Source organism: Tasmannia lanceolata, unplaced genomic scaffold, assembly GCF_043159265.1.
Source record: "Tasmannia lanceolata isolate RefF3 unplaced genomic scaffold, GAP_Taslan_0.1 ptg000015l, whole genome shotgun sequence".
NCBI classification, from domain to species: domain Eukaryota; kingdom Viridiplantae; phylum Streptophyta; class Magnoliopsida; order Canellales; family Winteraceae; genus Tasmannia; species Tasmannia lanceolata.
Window position 1 is genome coordinate 64,038,666 of NW_027518692.1, and position 17,200 is coordinate 64,055,865.

At 38.0% G+C, this 17,200-nt stretch overlaps 1 protein-coding gene across 1 annotated transcript in view; it reads left to right on the plus strand.

Moving 5' to 3' along the window:
- The window catches only part of LOC143893015 (beta-galactosidase 6-like), a 36,225-nt gene extending 20,373 nt beyond the window's left edge, over positions 1-15,852 (plus strand). The window contains exons 14-19 of the mRNA XM_077397944.1: positions 266-375; positions 3,284-3,391; positions 4,776-4,886; positions 13,838-14,049; positions 14,667-15,000; positions 15,468-15,852. Coding sequence (XP_077254059.1) covers positions 266-375; positions 3,284-3,391; positions 4,776-4,886; positions 13,838-14,049; positions 14,667-15,000; positions 15,468-15,578 — 986 coding nt within the window. The 3' untranslated portion in view covers positions 15,579-15,852. The remainder of the gene's footprint in view (positions 1-265; positions 376-3,283; positions 3,392-4,775; positions 4,887-13,837; positions 14,050-14,666; positions 15,001-15,467) is intronic.
- The last annotated feature ends 1,348 nt before the right edge of the window (positions 15,853-17,200 follow it).

The following is a 17,200-nucleotide window of genomic DNA, read 5'->3' on the forward strand; positions in this document are numbered from 1 at the left end:
CTGATATGATATGAAATCTTAACACCTTCCACACCACAAATAATCTCTTTGTAACATTTCCAATCTATCCAACCACTCCTTGGGTTTTAAGGAGTGACATGAAATATTATGCCAAATTTGTTAATGTCGATTTAATGATAGTTATTCTCCTTTTGAAAGAAATATAGTAATTGAGGTTCAAATTCATATGTAGAACCTGTTAATCAATTATAGACTTTCCTGGTTGTTGGAGTTCACTCTTTTCACACACGCTAAATTCTTGCAGGATTTGGATACGGTAATCATGACGATGCCAGCTTTATATTTCGCAAGGCAATAACGCTTAAGCCAGGAAATAATACAGTGGATATTTTGAGTATGATGATTGGCCTACAGGTAATTTTAATTTTATTTCCAGTATTAACTTGACTGTTCAGGTACAACTCATGTTGGATTGCTGTTGGCTAACAAGTTGGCCATCCCAGTTAGAAATGTCAGCCACAAGCACTTTTTGGTTTCATTCAACCAATAATACAGTGTGTCTAACTTACCTGCTTTTCTTGAACTGTCTTGTTCTTTTCTCATTATTATCTTATTAATTGTAGTGATATTTTCTTTGTCCTATTAATTCTAAAGCGATGCTTCTGGGTGCCAGGTAACACACACACACACACACACACAAAGATGCGTGAAAAGTGCGCGTGAAAACTGTTCAAAAAAAAAAAAAAAAGCAGACACTTTTGTAAAAAGATGGAAGTCGAAAATGCAGCATGAGCCTGAAAAATTAAGAAAAAAGGCTGGACTCTGAAGCAACAAGGAGGAAGTTCCGGAGATGAAATCGAATAAAAAGGACAGCGAAGGAGCTGCCCAAACCTTTCGTTTGATCCGAAGCTTCTCTCCAAAAGAAATGGTTTATTGGAGAAAAGGTTTGCTGGAAATTTAGGGTTTCCCCCCTTTTCTGGCTTCTGCAGAATCTCATCCCCAGAACATCCCTTATAGGGTTTCTGTTCGTAGTCGGAAGGAGGAAGTTCCGGTGTCAAAACTAAAGAAAAAGGCTAGCAAAGGAGCTTCCAAAATAGTAATACTTTTGAAGCTTCTCTTAAAGAGATCTCTCCGTAAAAACATGGTTTATGAAAGGAGAAATTGGGCTTGCAGTGAGGTGAAGGAAAAGTGGTGGGGTGTTGGTTGGAGAGAGAGAGAGAGAGAGAGAGAGAGAGAGAGAGAGAGAGAGTTCATGATTTTGCCCTTGTCTAGATATAGATATAGTATAGCAGTTAAGGGGTAAATGGTAAAAAGGTTGTAATCTAATGGCTATGTGTAAATCTGATAGAATTTTGGAGAAAAAGGAAAAAATCTGACTTTCTCTTCTGATATAATATAAAATCTAGAACCAGGATTAGAGCCGGGTAGATTCCTTTTACCTTCTTCATGAATTTTTTCTAAAGGATTTATGTAGCCGACCCCAACTAGTTTGGGACAAAGGCTTTGTTGAGTCGAGTTGATATATATATATATATATATATATATATATATATATATATATATATATATATATATATATATATTGGCGTGATCCAAAGCATTCATTTGGAAGGCCCTTCCATGGATAAGGTGTGTACCAAAAATGAGCCCTTTAGGATCATCCTAACCCTGCCATTTGTGGAGGGAAAAAATGGTTAGAAACAGTGTCTGTCCATTTCCCCCTCCACCTTTGATTGGGTTGTGTCCAAACCATCTTAAGAGGTGCTCTCTCATCTTTTCCTGAATGAGTGCCACCCCCACCTTTTTGCGGATGTCTTCATTTTTAATTCTATCTAATCTTGTGTGGCCGCACATCCATCTAAGCATTTGCATCTCCGCTACACATCTTATGCACATGCTGCTTCTTGGACATATCCAACATTTATATAATTGTATATATATACACACGGACACTCACACACACACATGTATACATACATACACATATTTATGTATTTTTTCATGTGTGTGTGCGCGTGCGCATGTGCGAAGTTTTGAGGCATACTAATGTAACAAGGACTAATGAGGTCTTCTTTAAAGTGCTATAAGCGGCGCCCCTAAATGCCCTTATTACTATAGTATCCCCTAAATGCCCTTACGTTTATGGCGCTAGCCTATATGCCTTGTTATGAAGCTTGTTTGTAGTTGTTAAGATGATTATGGAAGACAACATAGAAAAATCAGTATGATATGCTGCTAGTACAATGGAGGAAGAACCTGTTCTCTGTATCTTCCCAAAACTGGGATACAAGATACATGGAAGAAACAGTTTTGTGGAGGATTAGAATGGTTTCTTAATTGTGGCCAATTAATAAAGGCTACTGATACTGGAACTACCATGTTTTGATAATTGCACTGATTCACCTTGTCTTTTCTTTTTTAATTGGCTTTTGAGAGCTTTTTGGGAATTGTAATAACCTTTGACAGCCAATTAAATTCACAACAAGTTGAATTCTTGAACTAAATTCCAGCTTAGCCACCAAAAAAATTTTAGATCGTCCCCTCAAATAATTTTGTTACTACGATATTCATAAGTAGTTAATGCATCTTCTGAAATTATGTAAGGATATAATGATATATGAGTTGTTGAAGAGTGTGTAAGGGTAGTTTAGTCATTACTTGTATTGTGAGGGGTATTATAGTCATTGTATCATGCTGCGCTACTTAGGGCCTATATATACATCATATACATGAGAGAGCTCGACTCTCCATCTCTCCATTCTTCTTCTTCTTCCTGTCTACCTTATCCTCCTCCATTTCTAACATGAGTCCTTTTGAAAATTAGGCTAGTGATGCTTATGAGAATTTTGGTGGTCAGTGAGTGCTTTTATATTTAACTGTGTATGACTTTTGCATTCTACAATTATAACCAACCAGAAACAAGTAGAGTTTTGCTTCAATCAGTTTCTGATTGTAGATGACAGAGTAAGAGATGAGGATAGGGTGTTGGTTGGACTGTTGGAGTTCATCTTATGTCTGTTGGATTAACACAAGGGAGCACTTATTATCTTCGGGAGCCATTCCTGCCCCTTTTCGTTCCTTAGTACTTTTCTGTTTCAAACATTCCCACAGTTATCATATTTAGTTCATTTTGTCTGTGTTAAGTTATTCCAAGAGTGGTGAAGTTAACCAAAAGCATTTTACCATATTCATTTTTCAGCGATAATTTTGGAAACATCTTTTATTTACTCTAATTCCACTTCTATAATTTAATAGTTTTTTTTTTTTTTTTTAAATGTCTATAACAATGGATTTTCTTATGTGTTTATGTTTTCATTGCAAGAACTATGGGCCATGGTTCGATGTTACCGGTGCAGGACTCTTTTCCGTTTCTGTTAGTGACTTGCTGAAAGCCAGCGGAGATTTCTCTTCCAGAGAATGGACCTATCAGGTTTTAGTTTATCCTTATTGTCTGTAAAACTCAAATTTAGATATTTGTGAACACATTTTACTTTGCCCAGACACAACCCTTGATTGGCACTAAGCAAAAATTAGTTTAACGTGATTGATTGCATGCTTAAAGCATTCATATGATTTTATTCAACAAATTTATTTAAAATACAACCCTGTAATTTACTTGACGTTAAAATTTCATCCTCAAGAAATAGCGACTCCTCATGAACGACGAACTTAATTAAACCGTTCGTGGCTCTTTTTACCGCAGTACATCAATGAGTGGATGCAGGAATATGATTTGCAGACTTTCAAATTTGTTAATGTACCCATGGAGACTAGCAAGCATGTTCTACACACACATAACTCACACCCATACTAATGAATATTAAAGTCAGAAAATTCAGAAAACAAGTAGAAAAGAATAGAACTATTCTAAAGAAACTAAAACAAGAAACTGATATTCATTTACCATTCAAAAGAAAAGAAACTGATATTCGTTACCTGGGTAAAAAAATGGAACCTAACATATATTAAATATATGTCTAGTCAAATGTGAAAGATCATAACAATATGAAATTGTATAGAATAATATATATATATATATATATATATATATATATATAATTATAATTTTACATGTATTCTAGTCTCTACTCTTATAGATAAACTATATATTAGAAGATACAGTGATCTTGAAGATATGAAGACTGGAAGGTGGAGAAGCAATATGTCAAAAATCTGATCAATCTCTTGGAATTGGATTCTACTTTCACTGTTACTCAGAAGCATTTAATGTATAATGTGCTTTTGGTTGCTAGAGCCCAATCAGTAGATGAACCTGATCAATCAAGTGAAGTTGACAGGAGTGCGTATCTCGTTAAACGTGGGTAAACTTAACTCTTATGCCTAGTTTCTCTGAACTTATCATAGTAAATTATTAATTTTTTCACCAACTGAAAAGTTCATTCTTTGTCACTAATGCCCCTGAATATGGAGGTTCGTTAGTTGAAACTCAAAAAATTATATAAAATATATGGCCAATATTAGAGGTTGGTAAGTTGAAACTTGAAAAATTATATAAAAGATACGACCAATCTCTTGGAAATGGGATTCTACTTCCGCTGGTCTCAAAGAAAGCATTTAACGTATTCCTTTTGGTTGTCAGAGTTCAGTTTATTGACAAAGTTGAGTGCCTTCTGCAATTGAAAGAAATGTGTAATCTCACTAAAAATGTGAAACCTTACTCTTAAGATTAGTTTCTGCGAACTCACCATAAGCTTTTACTAATTTTCCTTTGTCCCCAACTGGAACTTTTCTTCTTTTTCATTCTATTGCCCTTGGCAGGATATTACCCCCTTATAGGAGTTTCACCTTTTCAGGTAGGTCTCGAAGGTGAGTATCTTGGACTTGACAAACCGAGTCTTGCAAATAGCTCTCTATGGACCTCGGGGAATCAACTGCCGATCAATCAGAGTCTGATATGGTACAAGGTATGTGTTTAAAACTAAAAAATTCATAATTAGTAATTTGAAAGTAAAAGGTCTGTTTTTTCTTATTAAGCTATTGATATTGGTATCCTCCTGTCAGCATATAAAATATATGTTATGTTACAAAAACATGTAACACTCGGGATTTTACGTGCATTGTGTATCAACAAGTAGGCACTTGCCAGTTTGTCTGGACCAAGGTTGCCCGAGCTGGAAGCAAAAGTGGGAAGCGAAGCGGGAAGCGGAAAGCGAAGGCTCTGGAAAGTGGGAAGCGGGAAGTAGGAAGGGTCAGAGAGTTTTTTTAATAGTTAAATATTTAAAAAAAATTTAAAAATTAAAAATTACTAAAAAATATAAGAAAAAATTATATGAACCAAATATTAAAAAAACACTTTTTATTAAAAGATCCAACATTTACTCAAAGGAAAATCACTATCAACTGAAATGCCTGTGTTGACTAGTGCGTTGACCAGTGCCTGATAAGAACTCAACTAAGCCTTTGTCCCAAACTAGTTGGGGTCGGCTAATGAATCCTTTAGAAAATTTTCATGAAGAAGGTGAAAGGATCTACCTGGCTCAAATTGACTAAGTCTAATCCTGACACTATTTGGGTTCGTCTACATGGATCCTTTTCTTCTATCCTATACTATCCAATGTCATGTTCTCTGTTATGTTCCTAGATCTCAAGTCTTTCCTCACTATTTCTACCCAAGTTGTTTTCGGTCGGCTCCTACCTCTTTTTACTCTATCAACTTAGCATAAGTCACTACTTCTCACTAGAGCATCCAAAGGCCTACGTTGGATATGCCCAAACAATCTTAAGCGGTGCTCTCTCATCTTCTCCTCAATTGGTGCTACCCCCACCTTTTTAATGATGTCTTCATTTTTAATTCGATCTAACCTTGTGTGGTCGCACATCCATCTAAGCATTCGCATCTCCGCTACACTCATCTTATGCACATGCTGCTTCTTGGTGGCCCAACATTCTGAGTCGTACAGCATGACCGGCCTCACAACTGTCTTATAGAACTTTCCCTCCAACTTGGTAGGTATTACGATCACACAGAACTCCTGAAGCATGCTTCCACTTCAACCAACCTGCTCTTATTCTGTGGTTAACATCCTCTTCAATCTCTCCTTCCTTATGCAGGATTGAACCAAGATAGCGAAAGATATCCCTCTTAGGTTCCTCCTGTCCAGTCATATTTACTACATCCTCGTCCCACCTCCTTACATCACTAAAGTTGCACTCCGTATACTCTGTCTTAGTCCTGCTCAGTCTAAAACCTTTGGATTCCAAAGTAGTTCTCCATAACTCTAACTTAGCATTTTTTTTTTGAAAGATGACGTATTTCATTAATTCTCAAACTGCATTCGGAACCAGAAGTCCCAGCCTGCAATACAAGAGATTAACATATTTTGGCATGGGCATACCCAATACCTGTTCAAAGTAAACCATACAAAGAAAACAGACAAACGTAAAAATCCCCATTCCTTCTTCTCTAATATGCTTTCTTTGAACTACCTGTTTGCATTTCAAAAACTTTCAACTGTCCTTCTGAGGATGCCCAAAAACTCTAGACAGCTTGAACTATAATTCCTCCCTAGAAGCCCTAAACCGCACACTTCTCAAGATTGTCCAAGATATGCTGAATCATGAAATCCGGCATTTCTACAAGACACTCCTCTGGAACTTGCTCCAGACGACTAGGGATTTTTCTATCCGCAATTCTTTCTTTCACCTGTCGGATACCAACGATTTTGTTGGCTTCCCAATTAAGCCTCCTCATATGTTTTTCTTCTGCCACAAAGAATTTAAAGAACAGATGTGCAAAGAGAGGCGATTGGGTTTCCCTAATCTCCCTTGACCCAGTGAGACGGGTCAGGATGAATGGGCATTCCTGAGCCTCTTGTCTGAAGAGATCCCATTGCTTTCGAAGTAAATCATCAACTACCTCTTTGGGCCAAGGGTCCAATATAGCGGCCGTTCCTTCATCATAAACCATCTCTTCCATCCTCCTTAATATGTCTTCCAGAATCCTCACCTCTGTAGACAAACACAGTCTTCTGCCTTCGTAGGAGATAGAAAGACTAGGAGAAGTGTCTTGATTTTCCATTCTCAAAATAGAATCTAAGAGACCAGAACCCAGACTTTACAAAACCGAGAAACGCCTCGAGAAGCAAGCAGCAAAAGAAAATTCTTCAGAGGGTCGTGAAGAAGCAGAACAGAGGTAAAAACCTAGAAGCGACCGCAAAGCTAAACACAAAAAGGGTCTAGAAAAATAAAATAAGTGAAAGGACCAAAGAACCCCTCCTCGGGAACCCGAAAAAAGAGGAAAGAACACGCTAAACAAGGAAGCAGACGAAGCTACCCTCAAAAGCTAAAGATCAAAGCCAGATACCCTAAAAAAATCTAGAAGCCAACCCTAGAAGCCCAAAAGTCAAGGCCCAAGCTGGCCCACGCGAACTAGAGGGTTAGAATTAGAGGTGTCAATGGATCCACTTCAGATCGGATCCACCTATGTCTTAGTCACGATCCATTCAAATCCCTTATCGATCGGATCAGATTCGAAGTGTTCTTCGGATCCTACTTCTTGTGTCCCGGTCACGATCCATTTCAAATTGGACCGTCCATCGGAGTGTCCTAGTAAGTCCTACTTACAAAACAACAAAAAATCGCAGCCTTCTTTGTTTGAAATGAACTCCAAAACTTCATCAATTCAGAAAAGAATTAGTCACTATATCTAATAATAACCCATGATTTTGATGAAGAATAGGATTTATTGTTGAAAAGAACTCCCACTGTTCGAGGGTGCATGACGATATAACTTCTGTAACTAATCCTTGTTGAAGGTGAGTGGCAAGTTCACAAGAAGAAACACCGATTGAGGATAGGAATAGAAAAAGATGCCTGTAAAAGGGGGGAAGTGGAAAGTTGTAAGCTAAGTAATATTTAGTTCATTTTTATGAAAATACCCCTCCTTTAACTATTAATATAAGAAAGATTTTGAGGGTATTTTAGTAAAAGGATTTCGGATCGTGACTATCCAGCGGATTTTTTTTGCCATGTCTTGATCACGATCTGAAATTTTTCTGATCTTACGAAAAGGATCTATAATATGTCCATGGATCTTTCTCATGTGCCTAGATCCCGTTTATTAAGGTTCGAATTCGGACAGTCCATCGGACCGTCTGGGTCCATTGACACCCCTAGTTAGAATTTGAATTTTGAAAGCAGAGGGGGGCGGAAAAGTCTACGAGGCCCCGACCCAGCCCCGCGATCGGGGCCGAAACCAAACGGCCGGAAGGCACCCGTCGGGCCAAAGGGGTAGGTGATCCAGACTTCTCAGGGATCTCAATACCAATCCTGTATGCATGGTTTAAAATTCTAATTACAGCAAAGGAGCCTGAGACAATCCGTCGAGAAGCAAGAATTTTGAACGAGACAAAGCTCATACAATGCTGATGATTTCCTTCCAATTCTGTTTCTAAGACTCTACCAAGCAAACCACCTATAGCCTCCACCGTTGATATTGCCCAAGCATGTAAATGGATGCCATAAAGGTTGACCCACATAGGTTCCTCCCCTTGAACGAATTCCCATTTCCACAGAGTAAGCGAACTCAAATAGGGTGCCAAGGATTCAGGACTATTAGAAAGAACCTTGAGAGCCTGCATTTCAGAGTCAAACATAAAAAGGAGCTCGTCTTCCGACAGAATACATGGGCATTGTAGCGATGGGATGTTCCAAGAGCTTTTTGCCCAAAACCGAAGGTCTTCTAAAGCTCCGTTAGGGTTCTTCCTTTTCCCAATCAAACAGGACTTTAGGGATTCCATCCGGGCATCCACTTCCTTACCCGAGATGCACAATATCGGGGATCCTCCAATCTTGTGACAGATAGTGCCTGTGTCAGTCCATGGATCATCATCCATCTAGGTCAAAACCGGGCTGGCTAGGGGCCGGGATAAAGAGCGAGGAACCCATTTGGAAGGGGTTCTACTTCAACGACACCAACGACAATCTTCTCGCCACTTGAAATTGAGGTACCGGCAGGGAAGACATTGCCAATTTCCCTTATCTTTCTTTCGATTTCTTTTGAAAGCACCCCCCGCCCCCAACGCTGCTGGATGCGTCACGGATCGATTGCATATTCTACAAATTTTTCGCCAGCTAAAATTATGATATTGGCAATGTCGGCATTGCCAGTCCTCCCACCATCTTCCAACACCACCTCCTCCGACCATCGAACCTTAAAAACAGAACAGTTTTGGATATCATACTCCAAATTCCTTTTCAATTATAACTCTAACTTAGCATTAACTCTTGCTTTGGTTTCGTCAATTAGTATTATGCCATCTGCAAATAACATGCACCATGGCACCTCATCCTGGATACCCTCCGTAAGTTCATCCATCACTAGAGTAAAAAGATGAGGGCTTAGAGCTGATCCTTGGTGCAGTCCTATTGTAATTGGAAACTCACTAGACGTGCCATCCGTAGTTCTGATACTAGTTATTGCTTCATCGTACATATCCTTAATCATATCAACATATTTAGTGGGCACTTTTTTTCTTTCAAGGACCCACCACATAACACTCATAGGAACCTTATCATACGCTTTCTCCAAATCAATGGAAACCATATGAAGGTCCTTTTTATTTTCTCTAAATCTCTCAATTAACCGCCTAATCAATAATATATCATCCATAGTCGATCGTCCGAGCATGAAGCCAAACTGATTCTCTGACACCTTAGTCTCTTTTCTTAGTCTATTCTCAATTACCCTCTGCCAAAGCTTCATGGTGTAACTCATTAGCTTAATTCCTCTGTAATTAGTGGAACTCTGGATATCCCCTTTATTCTTATAAATAGGTATTAATGTACTTGTCCTCCACTCATCAGCCATTTTCTTTACTTCAAAATATTGTTAAATAATCTAGTTAACCAAACCACCCACATCACCCAAGCATCTCCAAGTCTCAATAGGAATACCGCCAGGCCCCATAGCCTTACCTAATTTCATCTTTTTCATAGGTGAGTACCTATGAAAAAGATGAAATTAGGTAAGGCTAATGGGGCCTGACAAGATGAAAAAATTTTAGAGACAAAATTATGAGTTCTTTCACTGGACTTTTGAGATTTAATAAGTTTGGACATGATAGAATTTATGAATTTTTAAAATTGGAAAGATACCCCATTGTTTAGAAGTTAAGATTTTTACTTGACTAGGGGTGCGACATTTTTTTATCATTTTTTTTTATAAAAGTAAGCTTAAACAATCGGGTTGGGAAAAAGGGTTCCTTGGGTCAGGTCGGGTTGAACCTCATCAGGTTGGAACTCGGGTTGGGTTCGGGTTGGACTCAACCCGACCCGAGTTGCACCCTTAGACCCGACCCATTTTTTTCGAATTTTGTACTAGAATTGGAAAGTTGACTTTTTATCCTGATAGATTTGGGTCTTGAAACTATTTTTAATAGATTCAAATGGGGGGGTATTCCCTTATTTACATGTAAATCTTAAGTAAATGGACAATAAAAATAGTAGTGATTCCCCCTTCTTAGTAGAGAACCCCGCTTCCTTGGTCTGGACATGGTTCTTGGCTTTTGTGAAAACTAACCTTTTGTGGCGAATTTTCTGTGTGACTGATAGATGCACCCCCTTGCTTTGATAGATACATGCCCTTCTTGATTTTAAACTTCTCTTACCCTCTTACAGTTTACAACAACAACAAGCTGTCAACAACCAATGAGTGAAGTTTAAAACAGGGGTGTATTTATCAAAACAAGGGGGTGACTATCATCTTATTGTTTCTATTTTCCTTATTTTTTGTTACTTCAAAATTTTGATATAGTTGTATGAGAAAAGTATATTGCACATCATGACGTTGCTGTTTCTAAAACGTACATATCCATGCCCAATTTACATATCCAATGACAATGGCATAATTGCACCAAATATTTCATGTGCAAGATACGCTATATCCTTTCCTCATCAATGAATTATAAATTTTTATTGATTTAGAATTCCAGAAGTCTTTGAATGTCTTTTTGGCATGCTTAATGATTAACTTTGGCTAAAGATATATACAAGTAGAGAATTCCGTGCGTGATTCATAAAGCCATCTGCCTCTCTTCCTGATTGTAGTCTATCACATAGTTGCCGGAAACTCCTTGGGCGGGTGGGAAACCCGTTTCCCCTAAAACGCATTTCTCGTGGATGGGAAACTCGTTTCCCCTAAAACGTGGGAAACACGTTTCAAAAACGTTTCTGAAATATGATAAAAAATTGGAGAAATGTTTCCGAAATGCATAGGAACATATGAGAAACTGATGTAAATCATGATTGAAACGCACGGTAAACATATGCAACACTCGTAGAAAACGCACGTAAAACGTGTAGGAAACATGTGGAACTTACGAAAATCATTTTTGAAAACACATAAAAAATTGTGGAATAGATATTAAAAAGAAAACAATAGCATATATTGTGAAAAAAATAAAAATAAGAAAAATTCAAATAGAAATTTGAAATTAACAAAATTTAAATCTACAAAACCACATATTTTGTGTTCTCATTGTGTTTTATATGTGTTTTTTCTATCGTTTCTGAAACGCTTCTAATGTGTTTCCCAAGAAGTTTCTCGTACGGTTTTCTATTCTTTTCTCATTTCTCGTTTCCCCCAATATTTTTTTCAAGCGTTTCATGTTTCCGTTTCACGTTTCGTTTCCCACCCTGGTAACTATGGTCTGTCATTTTCTTTGAGAATTGGAAGCACAGTGTCTTTCATGTTGCAGGAGTCACTTTTCAAAATTTCTTTAAATAGGATCATTGAACTTCTTGAATATGAGAACTTACATGAATCTGTTTGGCTCCCCACTTTCTGAAAAATGGTGAAGGATATAGGTAGCTAGTTAGTAGTTTCAAGCAAGGTTTTAAATTTCAGCCGAAATCAAAACGTTCCGAATCCAAAATTGCCGTCAAAATTTCAGCAATTTTGGCGAAGTTTTCGATAAAATATTAATTTTTTATTTCTTTACAAAATTTCAGCCGAAATTATCAAAATTTCGACTTCGACTGAAATTTCGGTAATTTTGGCCTAAATTTTGGCCCAAAATACCGACATTTCGATCGCTTCTACCAAATTTCGGCTGAATTTTGGGGATTTCGGCTAAAATTTCGGTTTCAATGAGGACCGAAATTAATCCTGAAACCGAAATTTAAAACCTTGGTTTCAAGGACATACACTTGGAAAATCGATGCGCCATTTCCTTGATGGATGAAGTGACATCCAACCATATTTTCATCCAGTGTGACTTTACAAGAGGAGTGTAACATTAGATCCTCATGCTTTTTGGTATACAATGAGTTTTTCCCACTCCCCTTTAAAGACCTCTTGGAAGATACGTGGTCTAGGCACATGGGGTACAAGGGTTGTACTCTCTGGATGCTTACTCCTTTTGTGGCTATTTGGGTGATTTGGAAAGAGAGATCAAAGAACTTTTGACAATAAGAGGTCCACCCCTAATGAAGTGTCCGTGGAAATCAAAAGGAATCTTTGTTGTTGCACCGCCATGAGAAAGGATTTCAAGCGCTATTCCGTTTAAGACTTGTATCTAAAGTGGTCGGAGATTGTTTTAGATAGTGGGTAAAGGTAAATAGAAAGGTAGGTGGAAACCCTCAGGCCTAGCACTCTCAAGCTAAACTTTGATGGTGCTGCTGTTGGTAACCCGGTCCCAGCTGGTATTGGAGGGGTGCTTAGAGATCAATTTGAGGACATAACTCTCGCCAATTCTGGTTTGGTCTTAAGGAAAGATTGAAATAAGACTGAAGGAATGGCACCGCTCACTGGCTTTAGGCTGTTTACTCACGAGCTCTATGACCATTTGAAATGGAAGGGGATTCAAGTGAGGCTGAAGGAATGCCCGTGTATTTTTTTTCTGTTGTTTCCTATTTCATGCTTTGTTTTTTTATAAAATCTGATCACTGTTTCAATAAAAAAAGGTCTCCACTTTTGAAAAGTTGCTATGCCAGACACAACTGTCTTGGACACATACATCAACATATCACGTGGCTATTTGAGAAGAAAAGAAAAATCTTGATGAACCCTTTCTTTTTGTTTCTTTGGTATTGGTTAATACCTTTATAGTTGCAATAAGTCCTATTTAAATAGATAATTTTCTACTTTCATGATCTTATATTTATCTCGTAATATATCTTTCAACATTATCACATAACTGTGTGGACATGTTGGTGTCTCGTGTTTGCCAGGGTTGCGGTCTTAGAAACATTGTCTCATGTGTCCATGTCATCAGGCACATAAATGGGTAATAAATTGGTCCAGCTAGACCCTCAAACTAATTTACACAATCTTTTCTTCAAAGGAACCCAGGGAAATGTATGCCACCATGCTTTTGAATAGGAAATATTGGGGTAGAATGTGATTTGCAGTTGGCTCTGACTCCTTATTCCTCATGTTAAATCCCTTTCAGGTATAAATCACAACTCTAAGCTTGATCATAGCAATTCAAGAAAGGATTTGGATCAAGAAAACAAAAGTGGATCCAATTGCTTGACAACTAGTTTATGAGGACCAAAACAGATCTCCTATGAGATTTTCTACAATAAAAGGGCATTTTGTCCTTTGGGTCAACACTTAACTATTTTATATATGTATCTCATCATTATATCTCTAGGATTGACAATATTCAACAACATGACTGTAGTAATGGAAGATCTGACTCTTAGTATATACTTGCAATTCCCTCTCATCTCTGTTCATTGTTGTGCGTGTTGGAAACAAATCTTATGTTTTGTTTCCATGCAGGATTAAGGTTGTATGGGATCTTAATGACTATGGTTCCTAATGATCCAACTTAGTAATTACTTTATTCTGCCATATCATTTGCTTACCAAACTTGATTTCCGTAATAAGTGATTGTTCTGCCATTCCCAGACAACATTCATCGCACCAGAGGGGAGTGGACCATTGGCTTTAAATCTTGCTAGCATGGGCAAGGGTCAAGCATGGGTTAACGGACAAAGTATAGGGCGATATTGGCCTGCTTATCTTTCACCGACATCTGGGTGCTCCCAAAATTGTGACTACCGAGGGTCGTATGATGCATCTAAATGCCTAAAGAAATGTGGTGAACCTGCTCAAACATTGTAAGATAACATTTACTGGTTCTTAGTTTTGGAATCGTCCCTTTCATAAATTGGGTGTTAAAAAGATTAATGATTTATTGTTCTCTAAACTAGCCTTGAACTACAATAAATAAATAAACTACTTTGAAATAAACATAGGTATCAGAATTTACACCCCGTTGTTTTGGTATCATACCCCTCTATATTTTAGACTACTTCATTGGCTTGTATGGGCCATTGGAAATTGAAGCAGACTATGGGAAACGTCTAAAAATAAAGGTGGTGTATGCTATAAAAAAAAGGTGGTTCAAAGCTCGGATGGTGATATTTTTGGACGGTAGGCTATCCATGGTTGGGCGTATCCATCGGTGAGGTTGGTTCATCCATGATTTTCCATGCATGGTGGTGAGCCGGGACGGTGCAAGAGATTTGCTTTTGGGACCAGAATTTTGTCATACACGAACTCACTTATAACTTCAGAACAATTTCCTTTAATATTTGCCCAAGTTTGTACTTTCAGATGCACATGTGATTGGATATTATGGGTATCATCCACGATTTTCAAAGCAAAATATTGTTGGCAAATTAGTAGGATAAAATATTTAGTTGAAATATTTAACGGCACAATCATGTTTCAGGTACCACGTCCCACGTTCTTGGGTGTATCCCGGTGAGAATCTACTGGTTCTCCATGAAGAACTTGGTGGTGATCCCTCAAAGATCACTATATCAACTAGAACAGGTCAAGAGGTATGTGCACATATATCGGAATCAGACCCTCCGCCGGTCGATTACTGGACACTGAACTCTGGATTCAACCCCATGCTAAGCCCAGAAGTCAGACTGATCTGCGAGCAAGGATGGAGAATTGCCTCCATTAACTTTGCAAGCTTTGGAACTCCTGAAGGACAGTGTGGAAAGTTCAATCATGGCATTTGCAGTGCCGACAATATTCTCTCAGTTATTCAGGAGGTATAAAAATACCTTTCATTGCACAGTAGTACCTTTTGAATCCCATATTCCTTTTTTTGAATCCCATATTCTTGCCTAGTCAAGACAATTTTGTTTTGAAAGCCAAAACAAATTTAGTTATTGACCCATGGCCCATTTTTAGAATGTGAGGTTTCCATTCTTTGATGCAGTTTGAACTTCTCTGATTATATTTAGAAAGATGGCAATAATTTTATCTGTGCACACAAGAAAATCAACCAGTGCAGAAAAGTCAGCCAGTCTGTTCAGATGCTTGCTAGTAGTGCATACATATATAATTTGTTTGCTCGTGCTGTGTACCTAGTTCATGTTAGAAAAGTGTATGGTTCTTCCATCTGAAAATGGTTCTATGATGTCGACTGACCGAGTCAATTGCCAAATACTCCTTGTGCATTTGTTTTACCGATGTTCCATGTTTATCTCATACATGTTTTGGTTCGATTTTACAGGCATGTATTGGCCTTGAGAGTTGTTCAATTCCTGTTTCCACACTCAAATTTGGGGATCCTTGCCCTGGCCTTGTGAAAACCCTTGCAGTGGAAGCACTATGCAGTGTCTAGTTGCATGAATACTCTACTCAGAATGTCACTCCCACTTCGGAGTTCGTGTGATAAAAATTACGTGTTCTGTACATTTTGCTGCCGGTCTTGCAGTTTAAGATGTTTTAATTGATAGCCTGTTCTTCTCACTGATAGCTTTTCTCGAGCTTTTCTTTCATTAGTAAATTGTAATGGCCTGCATGAATGTGCTTTTAACAAAAAACTGTTCGATGAACATTCATACATTCATATGGCTACTCTTATATTGATACACTTCATATGATTCTTCCTTGGATTCACTCTATTTGACTTTTGAATAAGATAAAAAAAAATTGAAATCCCTCACTTCTTGAAAACTTGTGAACTCACTAATCATGAAAGAACCTTTGCCAAAATAGGCAAGGTTTAGGCTCTGTTCGTTTTTGGATTTTGAGTCCAAAATTGATAATTAGACTAAAGATTAAATACAATTTTGAGTCCAATAATAAGTTTTTGACTCAAAAATCACTTTGCAAAATCCACAACGAACAGGCAATAAGATAACTTAGCTGAGTGACAAACTGAACAGTTGAATTGTCTGTTTTACAAAGTCATTTTCCTCAAAACGATTATGAAGAGAACCCTTTTTTTTTCTTCAACATTTAAAGGGAGACTTCCCATTCTAAAAAAAAAAAAAACATTTAAAGGGAAACTGCTGAGAAATGCAAAAACGATATGGATATGATCTTCACTGTGCATTTTGTTCAATTGTAACGTTTCTTTGTGGATTCCTATACAAAACTTTTTTATCTGTCTCTCCGGCTTGGCATTGCCAACCTTAAATAAACTCCAGCACTTCCACCCATGTCAGTTTTGTTTGTCTATGTAAAAATGTGAAAGTGTATCAAAGTAATACAAATTGACATGGGTGGAGCTGCCTAGATTCATGGGTGTCAATGGTATAATCAGCTCAACTCAACTCAACTATGCCTTTGTCCCACACTAGTTGGGGTCGACTAATGAATCCTTTAGAAAATTTCATGAAGAAGGTGGAAGGAACTATCCGGCTCAAAATGACTAATTCTACTCTTGACACTAGTTGGGTTTGTCTACATGGATTATTTTCTTCCATTCTATCATATTCAAGATCATGTTCTTTGTTATGTTCCTAGCCCTCAAGTCTTTCCTCACTATTTCCACCCAAGTTGTGCATTTCTCGGACCTGAGACTCTTGAAGAATCCTTTCCATTCTTCGGTTATGTATGAAAAGATACAAATAAAATGACCACAATTTTGGGTATTCACTTAATCTTGTTAGGTATAGGTGCTTTTCTTCTAGTACTCAAGGCTCTTTATTTTGAGGGCGTATATGATACCTAAGCTCCCGCGGGGGGGGGGGGGGGGGGGGGGGGGGGGGGGGGATGGGTTTCATCCTTATGGTCTAATGGGCATTGCCCATAGATACCCTGTCAAGAGATTTTCAACTCTTGCTAGGATAGGGGGTGCCGGTTTCAAAGTTCTATCTCGCCCGGATCATACTAGTTCATGAAGATAACGAGATGGCTCCATGTGCTCTGGATTCATTATTTGTATTCTGATCCAGGAGCAATACCAAAGTAGCTCTGGATTCATTATTTGTATTTTGCCCCTTCCTCTTTTTACTC